The 22,919-nt window shown below is 40.6% G+C and overlaps 2 protein-coding genes across 5 annotated transcripts in view; one reads left to right on the top strand and one right to left on the bottom strand.

The window, feature by feature from the left end:
* Nucleotides 1-22,919, bottom strand: part of LOC135161250 (nuclear hormone receptor E75) — a 78,484-nt gene that overhangs the window by 16,986 nt on the left and 38,579 nt on the right. The window contains exon 1 of one of the 3 annotated variants that reach the window (XM_064118662.1): nt 16,263-16,446. The exons of the other annotated variants lie outside the window; for them this stretch is intronic. Coding sequence (XP_063974732.1) covers nt 16,263-16,431 — 169 coding nt within the window. The 5' untranslated portion in view covers nt 16,432-16,446. Of the gene's footprint in view, nt 1-16,262; nt 16,447-22,919 lie in introns of those variants that run through there. 3 annotated transcript variants of the gene reach the window in all.
* LOC135161271 (uncharacterized) overlaps nt 1-22,919 on the top strand; it is a 110,518-nt gene that overhangs the window by 71,754 nt on the left and 15,845 nt on the right. The window lies entirely within an intron of this gene.

The raw sequence follows: 22,919 nt of genomic DNA, 5'->3' as shown, positions 1-22,919 counted from the left end.
GAAGAAACTTGACCGTACAAGTAAAATACTCGTACTACCCGAAAACCATTGACCGACAGGCCACCGCCCCCCCTCCCCCTCCCACCACCATCGAAAATTAAACGTCCGAACACCATTGGGATAATAATTTATTTTCATTATTTTATGGTACAGCCATTACTATTGGGTGCGTCTCCCTGCAAAATACAGAACCATAATTCTCCATTCCATTCCTGGCTCTATTATCCAATTAAAATATTCATTGTTTAGGGTTGAGGTGCGGTAGAATATTTCTTCAATCACTTGCGTATTTTCCATTTACTTCGCCTGCCTTTACCTGTTTCCACTAATGTTCTTTTTTTGTGGAAAGTGGAAAGAGTATTTTGGATTGTATACAGAAGCTGAAGTTGATTTTTATCATTTTGAAACCTTGAAATAGGTTGATGACCCACAGGTATTTTTATATCCACCGGAATAATTTCCTGGCTATAAATAGAACTACAACTCCATTGACTAAAATTCATGTGATAAATTTTCCATAACTATTTTTTTTCAAATAGGTACTCACAGAGAAATATTGACATGATTTTTACGGAATATATTTATCCGTGTACACTAACTATTTTGAATTGTATATTTTTTTCATTGAAAAGAAATGAAGTTTTTTTTGACCACTCTCTCATTCTTCGACGATTCTATCGTGCTACGTGACGCCGATTCTATCGGTTTTTCCGGTTATATCAGTCCCTCTCGACATTTTTTTCTCAGACGGGGAAAAAATTCGGGGAGAGATGTGCGTCGCCTCAGGTATTTTATTTTTATCCGTTGATTAATTCTCACGTGTTGCTGGGTGATATTATGCCATCGGACTTTAGGCAAATGTTACGGTGACCGGAGAATATTTTAATTTTGAATAATGAAGTAAATGAAAATTACCATAGAATTAAACAACGAATCATTAAGAGAGGTGAATGGCCTCTCCAGCTCATGCAACGTGTTATTCATTTTGAGAGGAAAAAATGTAGTCGAAGTACAACTTATTGGAAAAATTGTAAGTTTAATACGGAGAGAAAAATCCTCTAACAATTACGTGCCTCTTCCATAATTTTCACTGAATATTGTTTTGACTGGCCGATTACGGAATCTCCACGTAATTTTTAAAGAATTTTTCTCTCCACGAATGATAACAATTAATTTCTTGAATTATAGAAGAAAAATACTTATCATTGAAAAATGTTTTTCCTTCTTTCTCTTCACATTCAGGAGTAATAATACCAACAATAAGTGATGATTCAATTGAATTTTTTCTAATAATCATACGTTGGTGAATTGAAATTCACTAAACGCATGATTTTCAACAGATTTTAATCATCGTGTCACGAATAATTGAATCGTTATGGAATAGACATTGAATTATCGATGAAAACTACAATGCATCTCCGTAGTAGGTGCTATAGCTAGCTATGAGTATAACGGTGCGACGTAAGCATCACGCACGTGCGTGTGTGATGTCACTGAACCTCCAGTCCACGCGGAGGACTGCATTTTATCATTTCTGTGAGTATGTGTGGGTTATTGGTGTTAACTGTGTCCATTTGCTTGGATCGAAGACTTCTGGAAAGTTCTGACCCAAAAATCTCCTGCCATCGCCCGAATTCCACCCCATTCTCTCCCTTAGTCTGGATGACACCAGGTTTTTTTTCATTTTATCGTGATTATTCACTCGAGTGAAAAAATTAAAGGAGAAATAAAAGTGAACTGACACACATACGCTGGACTCATGGTTATTAATGCGACCGAATGTTACGAGATATGATCGGGGGCACGAGCATTGCATAAAAGAAATTACTGAGAGTCCCCCACCGGCGGATATGATGGCACGCATCATAATCCAACGTGTGTTATGGCCAGCTGCACGTAACGCAGCTACATCCCTCCCACATCTGCACCCGGAAGAATATCTTTTTCCAAAATTTACAATCCATTGATAAATACGGATGTACCCCTTTAATTCAGGATTATTTATGTTGGATTATGGATAGGGATTGTCTCAATAATCTTAAAACGATTTAACTATCAATTATAATTATTTATTATCGCACGCTGAAGGTATATCTTTCTCCTATGATGTCTCCAGAAGGACTAACCCTTAGTGACCAAGATTTCACACTCCAGACCCATTTGACAAAAGACCAAACCCTTGTTCATTCATTCCTTTCTGTTTCTTCTCTGGTTCTATTTATTAAAATCATTCTAAACATTTCGGAACTGTTTGAAGAAAAAATATAAAAGCTATAACATACTCAGATGGACTGAAAACAGCTATAGACAGATGATTCATTTTTGTCCACCCATATCAAGCCCTCTCAATAATTTAACGAAAATCAGTGCTATCTGGAGCCGATTTTGATGGACAAATTCTTATGAATTGGGATTTATCGATTACAAATAATATCGAGGACAAAGGTAATAACATCCCGGGAGTACAATCACCGGGTCGTTGTGCCCTCGCGTCATTGAACCGCGAAGAAGTTGCATTAGATACAAGAACGCGAATAAAAAAAAAGCTGCAGAAAAAAGACGGAGATAAAAAAGAAAGAAGGAGGAGGCGAAGAAACGTGGGAAGTGCGCGAGGAGAACGAGTGAAGACCTCATTGGAACGAGGTATAAGTCAACGAGAGAGAGAAAGATGTGGAAAAATCCCCGGTGCAACAGTTAAACGTGAGCAAGAAGGAGGGAGCGTGGAAGAGTTTTGTGCTACTAGCGTGCGGCCTCGCAGTGCCCTGATCTCCATTGCCACTTTGAGCTCTGAAATAAGTCGATCGTACGCCCAAGTGTATTCCCATTTTCATTTCCCCTCGAATGATGGTGGAGGACTAGCGGAAAATGTGAGAAAATGAAGGAAAATATTCCACACGAGATGAGTGACTCGTTTATTCCGGGGAAAGTTGAGGGTGAAAAATTATTCAGTCGCTGTTTGAGTCTTCACTTGCTCCACTTATCCATTTGTTGTCAAGATACATTTTGTTTATTTTGTCAATTCAATTTTATTACGTAGTGACATTTTTGCCAATTACGAAAATAAACCTGATACACAAAACGATATAAAATTAATAATATCACCCTTTCCATAATTATTTAAATACCTTTTTCAAGATATATAACTTTAATGCGATTAAGTGTTGTTTGTCAATAGTAACCAGAATATTATTTAGCCTTGATGTTTTTGAGCCGGAGGGATTATCAAAAGTAAATGGACTCGTCCATGTCGAATTAGTCAACCAGAAATCCCTACCGTGTCGAAACTAGATAAATATTCTAGGGTATTCCCTTAATTATTCACAATACTCCAGTCGTTACGTTGTGGCTCACCGAAAATTTTCAGGGCGGAGCAAAAACCCTCTGAGTCCCACTGAGTGTGGCAAAGGGTTAAGGCAATTTGTACGATTGTCGTGGTTTGAATGCAACTGAAAATTGCTGAGTTCCCTGACCTACGTCTTCAGGCAAAAGAGGTGGATTACCTTGCCACTGTTTTCCAGTGGTTTCTGACCCGAGGCACTCCGAGGAGTCGAGCTATTGATCTCTGGGGAATAATTGTAAATAATCCAATGGAGTTTATTCAGAGTTTTACTTTTTCAACAGAAATCGCTGTGACATTTTTTTTTTTAAACAGAACCGAAACGAGATATCGTAATATCTCGAAATGTCGAATGAGTAATATGACAAGGTGGGGGCATGCACTCAATATTGTTAAAAAATTTAAGACGTTTAGGCTACTCAAAGCACAGCTTGGAAAATTAATAGTTTAGGTGTTGTATAAACTAGCGAATAGGTGGGGTAGGGGGATAAAAGGAGGTGAAGAGGTTTAGGGAGAACCGCACACGGTTCTTCGAATGTTACGGGACTAGCATAGCGACGTGGGAGTACAGCAAACTGCATCGTTGAATCGTGCATGCACACGTTTTAACGCTTACACATGAAGTGTAGTAACAAACGGTGGGGCCCAATGGGGTAGAGGGAGGGGACTGGAGTGCAGCGACCCCTTGCCATCATGCAAACGGTCGACAACCTCGCCCGCGACGCCCGATCATGCATTTAAACGAACCACAAAAGAATGAATAGAAATAATTGCCACTGAAATAATGACAATAAAGGAAAATTCGTTCGTTCAGGTCAGTTAATCCAACTGAGACACAAATGGCCTGTGATAGAGAAAGGAAAAGTTGGGTTTTGGAAAAAGGTGTGAAGGTGGTCGGGCAGTGGGTCAGGTACTCCCCAATTTGAGGTATCAATGATCAAAACAATACGATAAGATCCCAACTTTCCGTAGGGGAAACTTTATGACGCATTACCAGTGACTCCAATGCGGTTGGATAATCCCTCCTTGACCTGAATTGGATTATCCAATTTTTAGATATTGAATTAGTGAAATTTTATTGCCCAATTCGCACTAAATACCTGACTATAGTTATTGTCGAAGGTGAATTAAATATTTAATCACACTTTTCCGAGAAACATTTATCTACAAACTAAAAAATTTCAATAATTCCTCTAATACCAAAGACTAAATTGCAACAATGACCTCCTGAATTGATTTTCATGAAAAATCGGGGGCATCGCTCGCAATAACCAGTCTTCGGCATTCGCAATCTATTGTTCAGACTTTTCCATCTCCGTGCCCCTCATCCTCGCGAAGTTGTGTCCAACTTGCATAGCTTCCCGGTTCCACCGGGAGACAAAGACAGTGAAATTACCCAGTGCAACGGAAAGCTAAAACAAGGAGAGAAGTTGAAGTGGCAAATGGTCGGCCATTGGAGTGGGGGAAGCAATAGGGGAAGGGTAGGGGGAACAAGGGGAAGAAGAAACGCATCCTCGGGGCCGTCCTAACGGTAGGGCGGGTCACTGGACGCGAGTGCCGACGGAGGCTTCTCGCAAATGCAACGCTTGCATTGCAGAAAGGCAGCGAGCAAGAGAGAGAGAGAGAGAGAGAGGGAGAGAGAGAAAAAGAGAGAACGGGCAAAGAACTTCTTCGGAGTATCGGTCGGTAACCAGCAAACCGCAGTGCAATGCCCTACACCTAGGTGTAACGCTCCTGGTTGCCCTTATCCTGCACTCGGCAATTACCACCGACTCCTGTACTTCATCACATTGTTTCCATACCCTCTCTCTCTCTTTCGATTTCCCCCTGTCTTTGGCTTCCTCAATCAAGTCCTTCAACTCGAGGAGTTCAATGCCTCCATTCACTGTTCCTTTTTTTTTTACGAGAATTGAGAAAAGAGTTTGTAATTATTTTCGTTCTCAGGAGAATTGACTGAGTCTTGGGAGAGGTTCACCGTCCCGGTGTGACCTTGCCTGAGAAAATTAAATGGGAAAATTGAGTTTGTTGGCTTTATGGACTCCGGCAGAGTTTGAAAAGTATCCCATGAAATTTGTTATTTTGTCAAGTTATAAGTTGATTAAACGTGACAATGATACATCATTAATTTATCATTGTTCATAGAAGTGAAAATACTATAGAAGTTTCATTCAATTTTTACTATTTGCGTTTTGATTCAGCCAATTTTATTATTACGTTGAATCTTCAGGACACGTTATCAGAGGAGGAATAATGGATTACATTCGGGTGAAAAAAAAATGAACTCACGAAAATAGTGAATTTTTCAAATTTCCAAAGTCTGCTTATTCAAACCGCCAAGTGGAACACTGTTGCCTCAAAGGCTCGATAAACCTGGCCAACGACTCGCGCGCGATGTCGACGAACCCAGGATTCCTAATTTCCCGGTCACCGAATGAAATGACCAATAAGGAGAAAAAAGCTTGTTAAAAATTCGAAAACTGGACACGATCAGGTGGAGGTGGAGTAACAGAGACAGTGGTGAACGTGTATAAGGGAACAATTTGTTAAAATAAAACATGCTGGGGCCCTCGAAGGATGTAACTGTACTCTCAACAATATGTTGGTGATTATCCCGATGAAAAGTGGCATGGGGGACAGCAGTGTAGATACATTGGAGCATAAACGACTCTAGTGCATACGTAAGACGTATGAATGACATAACCCACGATGACTAGTAGACAGTCAAGACCAAGAGGACGTTGACCCTTGTGCATTGCCCTGAGAAAAAAAAAGTCAAGTGTAATTTACTTTTCTACAGCAAAAAATAAAATTCCCTCATCACCGCAGTATGAATATTTTCCAACTCCCGATATTTATTATTCTCATCTTGTCAATGGATTCGATCAGTTCCGGTGACTCAACACTTGTTTAGTCGGTATTTTACGTAAGACGGTGACATGTGAAGCAGCCGTGTTATTCCAGCTATATTTTTTTGACCCACTTGCGTGTGGATTTTATTTGAGAAGAAGACAGAAAAGATGTTCGTTTGTCAGCCTCGTGAGGGTCATGTTGATATTATTGACTACGAGCAAATGACTTACTTTACGAACCACAAATTCATAATTTCTGAATGCATTTGGAAGTGATTTTGAAAGTTCCAAGAAGCAATTTACATTCGAATATTTACGTGGAAAATTGAAAAGACGATAACTCACAGCAAGTGAGTTGCGGATTAATGCGGTTGGACAAGCTGATTGTATCAAATTACACGGGAAATACCCCTAGCGAAAGCACTTTCGCATCATGAAGACATCAATGACCTCCTCACCATTAACGTTTGAACGCCTGGGAGTTTTCTCGAACGCTCTGCGTCACCTCCATAAAATTGTTTTTATTTTCGTCCTCGTTTATCAGCACGAAATGAACGAAGGATTCCACATACGATGATGTGAGAAACGTCATTGCCAAGTCACCAGTGGTTTGTGCCGAGCCAAATGATATTCACGTGGTAAATAGTAGAAGGCAATGGCTCCAAGTCCAGTCGTACGGTGAGAGAAAGAGGGAGGAGGTACGCTTCACTCCCTCATTCCTCCCGTAACTTTGAAGTTGTGGAGATTAGCCAACCTGCGGAGGAAGAGGGCCGATGCCAGTGAACTCGGTTGGCCGGTCACTAACCAGGTAACCCACACTAGCGACTTGGACGTCAACGTGCTATGCAGCGGCAACGGTTACACTACGGGCTTTTTCACCGTTCGCCAGACGTCCGTATATACATTTACCCCCTTTTCTCGTCCTCTCGGCTCTTCCCTTATGCCATTCTGTATTATTTCTTTTTCACTCCAGAGCTGGTAATTGAGGCCTCCAAATAACCCTTTGTTTCCCACATTTTTTATTTCTTTATAATATGTGAGACAATAATTTTGAGGACAGTCTCTGTCATTTTCGCGTCCTACTTTATTATGAGTCTGTCGGGTGAATGAGTTATTCGGCTTTTCCCTTAAATTTCATTCATCTTCCAGCGAACGAGGGTGTCATGTCGATCCTCATCAAACGTGAATAACCGAGTTAATGAGTCATTGTTTACAACGATTGTTCACCAGCTGTACCACTTGCACTAATGAAAACATTTGTCGTCAAACCATGTCTCACGTGTTTCCCGATTTCGATTGGCTCAATAAGTCATGAATTTTTTCCGAGAATAAATTGGTGAATCTGGTCCACCGATTGAATTAAACATTCCGCAATTTATGGACTCCGAAAGTCAAGCGTTCATTTGTGAATTGTTTTGACGATAATACAAAACGATTCAACGAGTGACCGAAAGAGTCACGTTTCCGCCACGTAGACGTATTCACGTATACCCGGTAATTGCGAGTGTATTTGTAAGGAAAAAAAAAAAGAACTTTGCATGTGTGTGGATGAGAATAAATGAGTAGTGAGAGGGCCAGAGGGGGTTAAAGCCACCATGCCTTTGGCACTGAAGTTTGTTGCCCGGTGACCGAGTTCATCGCACTTCGCGAGTTCAACACGAAATCGAGAATCTTCGAGACACGACAAACAATACATATATCGAAGTTCAATGACTGCACAGTTGGGTGAGAAAGACTCGCTTTTTCATGGAAAGTACGATGCAACACAAGTTCGATATTTTCGATGCCGGAATTGGTGGATCACACTGCGGAAGTCAGATTTTCAATGAATTCTTTTTTTTTTTGTTGTTCGTCTCCTGCATTTCCGGTTGTAAGAGGAAGGAAGTTCAATGCTGCGATTGTGGAAACGTCATCGAAGTAATTTTCATTGAAATCATATCAATTTTTCGACAGTTTTTGATTTTTTGAAAAAAACATTAATGTTTAGTCATTTTTCTTTTATTATCTCGTGCAATTACAGCACTAATTATTTCAAGAGACTATTTACATACAAGCGAAAAGCCCATTGGAGTCATAAATAATAGTGATCCTGAAAATACGAGTGAAGTTTGACAGCTCGTCTGCAATTCTCGTTCGCCTTTTCAACCGGTCACCTGAATTCTAAGGAGTTATATGACCGTTTGAAGATCGTTTCGCATTACCCGTGTCGAATTTACGTTGCAAGGTGACACTAAATGACCTCCTGGTGTACGCCATATTGCATCAGCTCTTCAGCTAACTTGTTGAACTCTTTATCCATGCAAAAATAAATTCAAATATTCTCAAAATGGACTATTGTTCTGTCCTTAACCCCGCACGGACCGGCAACTTGACGAGGGTTTGTGTTGCAATTTTGGGTGTCAAGCCTTGCACAAACATTGTTCTCGGTGGAACAGAGGGCTGATTGGGAGCACGATCGGTAGAATAAACTATAGTGGACTGTGAGAAATGCTAGTTCACTGACTCCATTATTTCTATCCTTCTCTAGTACCAATGTCATCATGTATTCATGTCTCGAAGTTTTGTATTTGATCGGTCATTGCCACGGGACAAAGGCAGCAATGGAAAAGCCCAATAAGCTCTTTAATTTTCTACAAACAAATACTCCCAGTGAATTCATCAATTAGACAATTGTCAAGATGTAAAAATATTTTCAAATCATGCGATTTCATCGTCAAATTCAGTCGAAAAAATTCTCGAACAATTATCTTCTCTAAATGTGAAAGAAAAAAAAAATTGATGAAAAGCAAAAGCAAATTAATTAGCATAAATGTGTAAATTACATTGAAATACCGATTTTCATGGAAGTAGTTGCACTTCCTAGTGTCCCAGATCACCCTGTGCCAAATTGATTAAGCGCGTGCGCACAATCGAGGGTACAACCACTAGCTTCACTCGCCCATGCACACACACTCACACACAATTACACATACACACACCGAGACGAAGCTGAGGGTGAATGCGCTGGCACTCTGGCAAGACCGATGTACAATCAGAGGCGAGAGAGAGGGGCAAATAAGGGGGGAAATGATTGCAGGCGACGTTGCTCTCTGCGTTGGGAGGCCAGTGAACGCAACTGGACGCCGGTCACTCACCTCTATCATATTGCTAATCATATTGCTCTATATCCACGGGATGAGTCTTTCCCAAATGACTTGCGTAATACTTATTCATATTAATGATAATTAATGAGCTTTCGATGTTTTCGCACGATTTTTCTATCACCAACGCCGACATTTTTACTCTTAAAAATAGTGTTGGAGAAAAATATTCCATCACTTTCGTGAACTCGATTGTCTCCTTTTTAGTGCAGTTGGAGATCAGGTGAGAGAATTATTCTGTTAAGAACAATGGACAATGACGGCTTTTTCCCCCGGGTGAAAGTAAATTCACCGAGGGAAAGCTGGTCTCCTATTTATCTCGTTATCTCGAATTTATATTTACTCGATAGTTAATTTTCCCTAGTTATTTATCTATCGGAATAAAATAACCGCAGTCTATTGACAGTAGTAATACTGCGGGGAAATTGTTTGTCTCGATGGATGGATACCATTAGTTTAATTGACAATTGCCTCTCAGTTTTTTTTTTTAACGAAAATCGAATTTGCGGGATGGAAGAGGAAGAAAGAATACAGGCATTACGCAATGTGGATGAAAGTAGGCGAGTGCGCCACAAATTTGGTTATTCGGTCAACCGTTCACTCGGCTCACAACGTGATGCCTCGTGTGAAAAAGGAATCATCAATTCAGGAGGAAAATTGTCTGAAATTGAAACTTTGAGGGCTTTATGTGCTAGACAATTTAGGGTACACCAAAAATGTTTTTAGATATTTTTTTTTTCTCAAACTAAACAAACTAAACGATCAATTAATTTGGATCTTTTAATGACCAGTTTATCTGTGATTTAACGACTGGTGTGAGACTATTGACATTCAACTGCAATGTCGCACTGGAGAAATATGTTGAGCGTTAAAAGTGCATTTAAAGAGGATAGCCTATGCACACAAGTGAGTTCAGTGACCCAGGTAACCCCGCTATCGATGCTAATACGAGTACGCGACCACGCCAACGCATATAATGCTTGGACACCAATGGGCGAACACATAGTAGGTAACCGCAAACCCTGTTATCTATGCGACGTGTGCGATTTCCGCGTCGGATTCTCGGGCATATGTCCCCTGCCAATAGACTTGAGAATATTTCCGGCATTCTAATCACGATATCATTATTTTTCGCCAAGTATTGTGAATGAAAATTGTAAAAGACAATTTTAATTGGTGAAAATCAAAAATAATTTTACAAAATACTCATTAGTCAACGATCCACAACATTTTCGGATTTTTCCAACATTACTAACCCCCTCATCAATTCAAAGATCATGAACACCAACCGCTCGGTGTTTTCCGTTTTCGTGGGAATATTCTCAATCGCAAATGAAAATAAAAAGTCAAAGTCGAAGGTTAGATAGGCCCGCAAGGCGTCATGTGGTTATAGTCAGTCTATAGCTGCACGAGCGCCCGGTGCCGAGGGGAAGAGCATCGACTTAGAGCCCCGGGAATACAGTTAGACGATCCAAATTCGCGACAATGAAACGAGGAAGCGAAGTGCCATGTCCACTTGTCCCATTTTTCACGGTTTTTTTTGGGGCTCCGAGTGTGTCACGATAAAATTTTTTTCGTCCTGTACCGAAAAGGGACATTCAAGGCTGACTAAATTCAGTTGTTACTCCTTCTACTGGTTATAACATTGTCGGAGGTACGAAGGGTTTGATCAGTTGCAATTTTCACCTTGAAATAAATTCACCGAGGGATTTCAAATTCCTTGGGGTCTTCGAACCGATCCGCAGCCCTATACGGTCACGGTCGGTCGATGCTTCCCATTCTCGAACGTTCCTCAAACTTTCTTTCTTTCAACTTCAATAATGCTCAACTGAATATTCAATTCTAGTAACTACATTGAACTTGGTGAACTTTAATGGGAAAACTGAGCGACAGATAAATGTAAAGCAAATGGACAGAATTTTTTTTACACAACGGGCTTCGTCAAATTGTGGGGAAAAGTCTCCCCCGAAATGCAATGGCCTCTGCCAACAATTTTTTATTCTGACCTCTCTACGGGTAAATTAAATATTCTAATCAAATTTATAATTGAACATTCAGTTTAAAAAATCAATCTAGACTCCTCCATAAATTTTTAATTCTCAAAAAATGCCCCAACTGAATGAAATTGAATGTGAAAATGAGACCAACCGAGAGAGAAACATCAAGTCCTTTTTGCTTCTAGGTGTCACTGACTCCAAGTACGTAGGTGATCGACCTCGGCCCCCACTTGGCGGCGCATTTTTTGAATCCTTCCCCCCGTCTCTCTCGCGTATCCGATGTACCTCACATTTTTCCCACCTCGTCACTCCCCCTCCCGCGTAACTTCGGCAAACGTGAGTCAATGACGTAATGCCGGTTATTCAACCTGACCAGTGACGAAATCCTAGGGATAATGCTCACCTCCCCCAGAGTTCCACCATTACAGTTATTTATTAAATATACCATCGACAATTTTCCTACTGTACCACTGTCCGATACCAAATCCACCTATATTTATGTATATATTATCATTTTTCATTTTTTTAAATTTTTATCTTCATCTTTTCTATCAACGATTATGACGGAGACTCCCCGGACGCGAGAACGAGTCAAGTTTAGACAGTCAAACGTCTAACCCAAATCAAACAGAATAAACTAGACGGGTGAGGAGGGGGAGGGGGGGGGGGGCTCACGTGGTGTAGTCTGGTGAGTAGGTCTAACCGAAAGTGTTTACTGTTTACGTAGTAGTGTCCCCGTATTTTCGGGCATCCTATTGGACACGGTGAGACCCTAATCCATTTGACAACTCATCCTAACGATTTCATCAAATGAATTGTCACGTAAAAACACTTCATCACTCGCGTTTAATAAAATCATACGATTATTAATACTCCAAACGCATATATAATCAACAAAATTGCAATTGCGATTGACGATATACGATAGATTATTCTGTCCCTCCTTCGTCTTCTATAATTAGGCTCATTTATTTTTTGGAACTTTTCAAACGTTTTATCACCTCGACTAAATTACCTCCAATTCTCTCCAATTTACGATGCACGCGATTCTCGTATTTTGCATCATTACGTCTTATCGTCCCAGAATTATCGATGAAGAATAACTAAATTTCTTTATGAAAGGCGTGGTAATATTGGAGGTGGGGATTTTTTGAGTTCCATTTTTTTGCCTCGTGTCTTTTATAAAATAGGATTGAGGTAGCGATCCTAGTGTGTGTCCACAACAGCCCGTTATATCCTCCGAGATCCCAAGGATATAACACACGCGGAAGAGAAGAATATGCGCAATGAGTGAAAAAAAAAAAATGCAGGGAAGGGGGTCTCAGTAGGCGTGCAAAACGCGTAGCACGCACACACAGTAAACGAAATACTCCAAGCACGTGGCATCTAGTCTCATCTATTCTGTATACAGCAACGGTGAGTGACCTATGGAATCCCTCATCGCGTCTACAGCGAATATATGTATATCCCGTGTCAACGTACGCCAGCAGTTAGCGGAGCTTGAACCACGGTGTCTAGGCCTGGGCTTTTCAATTATCTTTTCTTCATTTTTACGACGAACTTTCAGAAAACATTGTGATGTCATTAAAAATTATGTTATAAAATCAAATGACTTTTCTTCTCATTAAAAATTTAGAAAAAAAATTGCCTGAGACAATTGAAATATTTCAAAAATGAGGAGCAGCAAAATTAATTAAATGACTCTTTAGAATCGCAAATGGAAAGCACTCTTAATGGAAAATTATCGGTGAGACGTGATGTAAATGGTCGAATGAGGTTACACAGGGCAATGACCAGTCTAAAATTTTATTAAGGTCAGTCATAAGAGAACGCACGCTCTGAGATTACGCAAGTGACGCCTCCAATTTTCATCGGCTCTATTACCACGGAAGAGGGGGGGGGAGAGAGATGTGGCGGACGATGCTAATGGCCCACGTGTTCCCCTTCTTTTTTTATCATTTTCAGAAAGAAGAAAACACAATTTCAATCACCTCCTTTGCGCGTTAATTCCGCGATTCAAAGATACAGTTCATCAGATTAAGTAAATAAAATTGAAATTAATTTAATAGGAGGTAAATAATCAATTGTTTTGGATGATTTGAACACGCACCCATGATGGAAGGGGTATATTATAAATTCATAGTATTTCACAATAGCCAGTCTCGGTCCAGCGCGAAAAGCAAGGCCACCAGGTCGTAGGCACGACCCGGTTACGTGCACACCGACGCCCAGACATTATTTTGTGCCTTCATTTACGGCTTCACACTAAACCCGCCGCATTTATTCTGAGTTAAGAGCACTTGGGACCTTTTACAGTGACATACGCCAATAGGTAAATAATAAAGAGAGACCTTGGCGATTCCTGCGATTACCATTGAGCAGTTAGAAATATTTTTCACGTCCCTAGACATCTGACTCGCTGATAAAAAATTATTTACGGGTGGGTAAATTATTTATAATTGCCAAATGAATCATTTCATTTCCAATTAAGAGTGCTTGGTATGTGTGGGCAAAAATTAATCGTATGTCCATAGCTGTTTACAGTCCATGTCCGTTTTTATAGTTTTTCTCAGAACAGTACGAGAATGTTTAGAATAGTTTCAATAAACAAAATGAGAGAGAAATGAATAAACAAGGGCCTTTTGTCAAATGGGCCCCGAGCGAGAAAACTTTGGTTGTTATAGGAGAAAGATACACTTTCTGTGTACGATAAATAAACGATTAAAGTTCATATTCGAATGGTTTTGATATTATTTAACAATCCCTGTTTGTAATCTAATATTTCCAATGCGTGAAAGTAAGAACCGTAACGTCAGCCTTGATTTACAAAGTGGGGTTAGTGGCCGACATTCAGGACGATATGAACCCCGCTCATAGTTAGCGTTGCCCAATCGTTTCGACAAATGGGCCCGTAAAAAACCACCACTCTTTTACAATTCAACGTTAACTTTATGAAATCCATTATCTCGTGTTATTCTATTAATCCGCGATATATTTTTATGCCAATAAAAATAATTTAATTATGTCGGATCAACGATTGACTTATTCCACTGGACTCGAGCCTTGCGAATGGATTTATTATTCCAAAAATTGAATTTTCCCGTTAATAATTAGATCGGAAAAGTTTTAAGTACTATCATTGCAATATCTTGAAATAATAAATATTTAAATAAAGTTGAATTTTCACAATTTACCCTCAGTATCACTAATTCAAGCATTACGAGACAGTAGTAGACATAATAGACTGCTTTCACCGAGAACATTGACCGCCGTTGCAATCGAGAGTAAAAGCTTTCCAAGCGAAAGAGACGCGGATAAAGAGAGCCCCATCAACTTCTTACGTTGAAAAGAGACTCTTGCCTCACCATCGCAGAGATAGAACCTGGGAGAAAGGTGAAAGCACTCTCACCGCGCGCTTGCTCGCACACAGGTTTAAACTCCTTTTTTCCTCATCTTTCGGTCTGTGATTCTAATCAATAATTAATACGGATTAATTTTGTGTGCACCGATTAACGGATACGGAGCTTAATTTTCCGAATAAAATTCTTTCATTTATTCGTCTTTTCTTCGATGATCCGGAGTTTCTCCGGGCGCACAGTTTTATCGACAAATATTTAAGGATGAAACGATCAAAGCCGTAACTGTTCTTTCCCTGGTTGAACGCCACTGACTCTCCTCCATTGGAGTTATGCCCGTTTAGGACGGGACATTCGGTGTGATGGCAAGCTTAAAGAAATAAACTCTTAGTGGCGCGTGCACTCGAGTTTGTATAGAGACCTCAATAGCGGCCGTAGACCTCTGCTTTATTATGACCACCAATATCTCTTTTTATTTCTCTATCCCACCTAAAACTATTTGGAACGGTACTCAACGGTCAGACCGAGACAAACAGACGTTCGATAATGGCTGTGACGCAATAGAATATTTTTTTTCGGACTTCCTTTGGAGGTAATAACCTTTGGGCCTTCATTTGGATCTGTCCCAGATCAACAATTTTTTAAAATTAATTTTATTGTTTCGATCGATGCCATCAATAGAGAAATTAATGGAAAATATTTCCACATTGAATAGATTATTTGTGACATCGAATGTTCTAAAACATTTTAAAATCAGCGTTTTTGAATTTTGAATTTGAATTGGATTTGAATTTTTGTCAAAAATTAGGTTTTTTCTTCTAACAGTGTAGGACAGCTAGCTCTCTTCCTCATTCTCCCCCCTGTCCTCATCATCTCGAGATAATTCCTGTCTTGCAGTCAGCCGTGAGCGCTCGTAAAACGCCGTCATAAATCGGTCCTGCAAAAATCCATCCCCCGTTTCTCCCACGATTTACTATCCAACACTCGAGTACCGCAATGTTCTCACGAGAAGGGTTATAATGCTCGTCAAGTCTGTATGAGTAACAATGGCGCCTGAATACTTCCCTCCTCTTCCGGTTTTTTTATTTTAACACGAAGAACTGAAATTTTTTTCAATTTAATAACTAGGAGCCGACCGTTCAATCCAATTGATTGTAATAATCGATAAAATGAAAATGAAAATAGTGACATCGGGCGGTGTCTCTCTGAAGTTTAACCTGCAAAACTGAAATTACGTGAAGTGAGTTCGCCACCGTAAGATGGCGATATTACGTGTTTTGAGGGGAGAGAAACTGTCGCCTACCTCCTAACGGACAATGTCAATGTCAGTGAGCACGTGAGAGCCTCGCCGGGGGTTAAAATCGATAAGTTTCGGTAGCAAACGAGGGTATACCCTGCCACCCCTTCATAACGTTTGCAAAATTTGAAAATAATAAATACCATCGTCCCTGCACGAATGGATTGCTCTAACTCTCATCAATCCCGATGACGTCACAATTATTCATAATTTCCATGTACCGATCAGCTTTAATTACAGCTGAAGTTGACGAAAAAAAATAATTAATGAAGGAAAGGTTTGATACCTTTCTGCCGATAAGCCCTTCTCCTCCCGATATCAGTCGTGTCCGTGATAACGATGCTGACCTCACAGATCTCGGAAGGGTCCAGACTCTTCTCGATTGACTGCACCTCAACCTCCGGCACAATTACCACTTGACTATCGTCGCCGTAAATTTCACAATTACTCGACATGTTTAATCGTTTAACTGACTCTTCAGTACAGGAGGATAATCAACAGGATACAGAGGACTGTGGGCTCGCGAAGGCAAGTGAGAAGCTGTGTGATATACAGGGGTTGATCCATGAATGGTGGGAAAGGGATGACAGGATTTTTGCGCAAGCGTTGACTGCCCACGCGATCCCCGGTGATTACATACACCAGCTCCCCCTGTTCCCGCTTTATTTTTATTACTAAATGTAATTAACGTCATTTGCTTGGAGTTGATCAATTATCAGAATTATTCTTATTAATCGGTGGGGAAAAGAAACTGTTCAAATTCCCACTCCGCGTGATTGTGGATAGTTTTGATCGGACGCGGATGGCATCGCCTGACAGTGGTTACAGTGCAATCAGATCAGACAACGATTTTAAAACATACAGGCTTTGGACTCTTGGAGTTCAAGGGTCGCTTAACGTTATTTCATTTCTTTGGTACGAGTGGGAGGTGAAAGCAGTACTCTAGGTGCTATGCACTGTCAGAAAAAAATCATTTTCAATGATCATGAATTTTTGAGGGGGAGAAATCGTGGAATTTCATCAAATATTGTTGAATTTCTGTTTGAAATAATAGGAGTCAATAATTTAATCTTACATTTCTCATTCTATTTTTATACTCAGTATTAACGGACATTTTTATTGCCCATAATTCGGGCAAGTATGAACTATGATATTTATGTTTTCTTCTTCAGCCTAAACAGACTCGAATACTTAAGGTCCAGGGTATTGTGCCTGTTTATAACTTAAGTTAATTCCTCTAAGAAATTGATGACGAGCGGAAGTGTCTTTCGACCGATTAATCAATAAAGTATTTCACGCTAATTATTTCATCGTTTCGTTATTCAAAATATCCCATTCCCAATAAATATTGATCTAATGAACGACGTGTACTGCTGCGGTGGGTTTATGTCCAGATGTGTCGGCGGAATATTGGAATAAATAATTATAGAAATGAGGCACTTACAGTTGGACTACTGGGGTGATTGTATAGAGACATCAGTGACTTACCTGTAAAAAAAAAACAAAAAATTAGAGACATGTACCATGATTTTTCTGTAAGAGGTGAATGAAAATATTGAATACTGGGGAAACAGGTGGAGAGGAATCAGTCGCTGTACCTCATATCACCACCTCTTGGACGCCGCTTAAACTTATCACTTCCCGGTGATAGCCGTCAAAAGTCTCTTTACCGACTCACTCATGTGCAGAGTCATGTGTATTTGCAGGATATCTACAGTACCGACATACCGCGAATTTAATCGTGAAGTGCAGTGGCGCCGCGAGTAGATAATCGTGGAACCTTCATCTGAATCGTCGAAGAGGGGGAAAGAGCTGATAAGAATACGGGAGGGAGGTGTGCCACCCGGAGGGAGAGGAAGAACGCGTGCGCGATGTGTCGAGGCGGGTGATTGTGTTGGTTCCACCTTGGAAATTTACCTCGAGCGGGTGGAGCGGGAGGAAAGGGGGTGGTGACAAGAGTTGAACGGGTCGTTGACCGAGCGCAAAGGAAAGTGGGACAACGCGAGGCGAACGCAAAAGAGCTAATACGCACCGAGGCCTTGAGATCAGTGACGCATGCGCCTCGTCTCGTTCTTTATTTCTTCTTTACAATAATTGGAAGGCATGAATTAAGATGACTTTCCACATGCAGATGGGATCACTGACGAAAACATTTGAGAATGTGCGTTGAGACAAATCGGTCCAGGAGAGCAAGGACTGTCAGGACTGGTGAACATTCTTCATTGTTTACGTTAAATTTGTTCAATGGTTATCGTGAATTCTGGATTAATGACCGATTATTAGATTTCTTCGACGGTTTTGTAACTGATGAAGGACAGTAGGGTTAGATTGTGGGAAAGAGAATGTTCGGGACGAAAAATTCGGTCACAGAACCGTTGAAGAAAGAGATAAATTACATCACACACTGGTTTAGGAGTGACGCACACGAAAACACAGAGGGTTTTACATAAGAATTTTAGGTTCAAATGAGGCAATACTTTGAATTTCCGTAATAACAGATTGCGCGATTGTTTAAAATGGTCCAAATACTTATTCCTCGATAGGAAATGGCTGAATAACCGATTTTAACGTGCACGAAAAGAAATTTTAGGTAAAAATTAGACCTCCAGAAGACGAAGATTAGCTTTATTACAAAAATTAATATATCCTAAGTCTAATTATTCCAACAAAACTTCACCTAAAAAGTCCCCTCAAATGCAAAAACCCTCTAGAGGTCTAATTTCTATCCAACATTTCTCTCCGTGTGACAGTAAAATCGATGCAATACTCCTCACGTGAGAATGAGTCTTATTTGTTTACAATCATGAGAAGAAAAATTATAATCAGTGACAGGACGAAGACGCGATGAACAGGAGCGGTGGATTCATTACTCGATTGTTGACTGACGTAGAAAATGAGAACAGCTAGAAAGTTTTGTGAAAGTTGTGTTGAAAGAAGCCAAGTGCAATTCGAAGATTGGCTGCATCGTACGTGTTATATGTCTTGAGAGGGAGTACCTTATGCTGCTCCCAGTCATAAGAGGCGACCATAAAACCGGGATATTCAGTACTGGGATAAGTTGCACAATCATGTTTGGGATTACATAGTATGGGGTTACGTTCGATGTGCGTCGGCATAGACACGTAATGGGCACTTACAAAGCACATTTTTTTTCTTGATTTTGTGGGAACACTCGCTAAAAATTGAAATCCAATCATTCATTTGAAATTGCGACCATTTGAACGGTACCACGATTTTTTTCATTATAAATAAAGTGCATCACATCGTGAGAAATTAACGTATCAGTGTTAATGAGGAACAAAATCGACGAATAACCAGGGAAAGAGAAAAACTGAGATTTGATGACGATCAGCCCTCAAATTTTCCGGGAGCTTTTTCGTTCGACAAATCCCGGGGAATTGAAAACAATTTAAAAGGGGAGGTGGGTGGGTGGGATGTGTGTCGAGGTTGACCGAATTGAGGGTCGTGACATCGGGGGCATTGCTCTCTTCTGCGTGCGACTCATAGGCCCAGGCGCGGGGTAGAATACTCCCCTTATTCGGGGATGGGAGAGGAGGCTCTGACGTCAAACGGCGAAGGAAGGCGTGTGGAGACCTCGTTTTAGGGTGATGACCCGATGCTTTCTCGATATTTCGAAATCCCCTAATGCTCAGAGTAAATGATTTTTCTAGAAATTTCCGTCATCTCCCGGGATAGAAACATGAGGATTGAATTACTAGGGGCATGAGATGAATGAAAAATTTACCTTGAATTTATTACATAAAATAATATTCTGCAAAGGTAATATGCAATGTATGAAAATACCGGCAATTGAGCAATTGAGGATCTAGTTGATGCATAGGATTGCAATTGTTCCGTGTGAAAGTAAATTAAGAAAACGTGAAAGTCCCACTCGTAATCGAGTTTAATGGCCTGAAGTTTATTTACGGTGGAAATAAGTTATGTACAGGTGAGAATGCACTTACTGATACATCAACTATATACTTTTCTCACTGGAAAGTCTGATTCTGCGTCGTGTGCACTGAATTTAGGAGGTACAGTAATTATCTTAATTGTTGCACTTGTTTGTGTGTATATTTTCCTATCTTCTCTATGGGAATGTAATTATCACTAATGGAGGGAAAGAGCGGAGATGATTTTTCTGTTGAAACAAAAATTGTAGAAACGGGGAATTATTGATTTAAATTAACGACCCAATTAATTCAAGCGCGGGGTCGATGCACTTGAAACTTTCTGCCCCTTTGAGTGAGCCCGTTGTTGAACAGATTGCCACCGAATATTCTAGGCAACTGTGATGAAAATAGAAGCACGGAAGCCATATATCAGTGCAGGATAAAGTCAGAGAAATTTTCCAGAGAGCAGATTATTGGGAATTGAAGCCGTCCTAAAATCCCATCGACGAATTCATTTTTCATATCTTTTTTTTTAGCGCTCCACTTTAGATAATCGATCTCATAGAGTTTGCGATAGTCGATGGTTTGTTCGGTGCTGTGGATTTAGTATTTTTAGCGCATTTTTCAGGGTTCACTGTGCAAAAAAATGAGCTTCATCTTTGAAAGAAGACATTTTTTAAAATAACATTAGGGCCCCTGTAGGTAGCATGAGTTGCTCTCTACCGTCAACTCGTTCTTCTGGGAATCTTCCCCCCATTATCCTTTATTTATGATGTGAAGGAATGTCCGATCCGAACGGGAAAAAAATAAGGAAGCGAGTTTTTTTTTTTCATATCCCGGAAGAAAAAGCCCGAGGACACAAGTCCAATTCCTGTCTCCTTCTGAGGCCATATTGTGCCCATGCGCCTCAATAACTGTATAACTCAAAAAGGGTAAGAAGGGTGACTAATAAAAATAAAAAGGGGTCGAGAAGTCTTCCCTAACGGGGTTTTTGAAGAAGAAAATTATCAGAAGTTTGAGGCTGTTTAGCTACATGTAGTCGGAAAAAACGGGCATTACCTTTCTGCCCTCTCCAATTTTTCCATAAAACTTGGGAATATCCCGTCGTAAAAGAGTAAAGGCGTTAGGCTCAAAGGATTAGGGGCTAAAGGCAAATTTTTTTGCTCAACCTTTTCCTTGTAAATTTTACCTCTACGGTAATAAATATCGACACGGTTGTACACTAGGGTTACTGTGCAAAAAAACGGTAAAATGTTGCAAGCACATTTGCTCAACGGGACCCCAACGGATGGGGTAATTTCAAAGTTAGTGGTACAACCGTTGGAAAAGTCCCAACGGTTTTATTGCACTAAATAGAGTATTGGAAAAAAAATTGAACAAAAAGTAAAATTTACTGCCCTGAATCTTCCGCTAAATCACATGAACATATTTAAATGATTTTCTTCAGAAAGTTAATATCACAAGAGCTCTAATCAGTCTCGAGAAACGACACACTCAAGTATCCATATCCCATGCTCCCGAGGACTGTATTCAGAGTGGGTGGGTGGGTGTTCTGGCTGGGACTGGGGTGAGCGTCGAGGTCGTAAGTTCGTTGACCGGCTAGGGTGCCACATTGGAAACTAGGCCAGCATCACGTCCCGGGGGAGGTCAGCCCACATTCGCTATTTCGTAAGTTGACAATTTTATAACATTCCATTTGTTCAGATCTTACAATCGACGTGTGACCTATTGGCTAACAATCGTTGTTGCTAAAACGACTGGATTATTTTCGCGAATTGAACTCACATTAGCATTAGATAAATTAATGTTTTTTTTACCCATTAAATAAATTTCATGTTTGAATAAATTTTTCCATTTTCAATTTTTATGATGTAAAACAATATTTAAGTAATTGAAAATAATACTCGGAATTTGACGAGGCTAGGTCGATTGAGATCAACGATTTCAGGCACCGCTGGGTCACAGGTCGTCGCCCCGGTCGACCTCTCATACTATATATTAACATCCCCCAAGCAGCGCGCTCCTCGTACCAGGCACTCGGTCGAAATTTCCGCCAAATAAAGCGCGTTAAGTACTTCTCCTAATGGGGCCAGTGCATGTTCACTGCATTTCATCAAAACCACACACCCTCTCCCTCTCCCCTCCCTCCCGAAAACCCCCCAACAGTCGTCAGCCCGTTGACAAACCGCTGCAATTACATAATCAAGAGAATCATCTGGAGAAAGTGGACTGAGACGAGTGGAAAGAAAACAATTCCCAGTGACCGAGAGGGAAAGTCGATAAAAAAAAAAAAGCAAAAGAAGAAATCGGTAGGAGCATGTTGGTGAGAGGCTATAACCCAGGATCAGTCACCGAGTGGGCGCTTCTTCTCTCCTCGCGTGTGTACAAAATTCCGCTTCCCTTTCACCGGTATCTCGCCACGGTTGGGCCTCAACCACTCTTACTTTCGTATTTCTGAGCCGTGAATCAGTAATTTATCATCTCTCATCAATCAGAATCTTTAAAAAAGACTAATAACCCATTAGTTCCATCTTTATGGAAAATGTTTCCAAGTGAATTTTTTCTTGTACAAAACAAGATATTAAAGACCCCCCCCCCACCCAAATATTACAAAAACAATGACAAAAATGACGAAACCGTGAAAGTAAGAAAAATAGATATCAAGATATTTTTCGCACGCGCTAAATAAAAAAAAAATTGGCCCGATAAGGCCAATCCCAAAGTGCTCGGGAGATAAGAGCCTCCGACACCATTCGAGGTTGTTCACCTTGAGGCCATTTATCTCCCTCTCCCCTTTGCCCCGCTGCAATCGAGACAGCGCAAAGTGACATAGAAAGGAAAATGCGAGATAAATATCCACAAGAGCGGAGGACAATCGACGAAAGGGATCCCAATAGCTTACATTTGCCCCCCCCCCCTCCTCCTCCTCCTCCTCCTCCACCATATGTGGATAGACATTCGCAAATACGTCTAGGAGCCTGCGGTGAGGCTAGACAACGACCCCGAGAACGCCTCAGAGCCACCCAAGCTGCTATTGGCCGGTGTTAAGT

Source organism: Diachasmimorpha longicaudata, chromosome 4 (assembly GCF_034640455.1).
Source record: "Diachasmimorpha longicaudata isolate KC_UGA_2023 chromosome 4, iyDiaLong2, whole genome shotgun sequence".
Lineage (NCBI taxonomy): Eukaryota > Metazoa > Arthropoda > Insecta > Hymenoptera > Braconidae > Diachasmimorpha > Diachasmimorpha longicaudata.
Note: the sequence above shows the minus strand (reverse complement) of the source record. Positions and strands in the feature narration are given on the sequence as shown.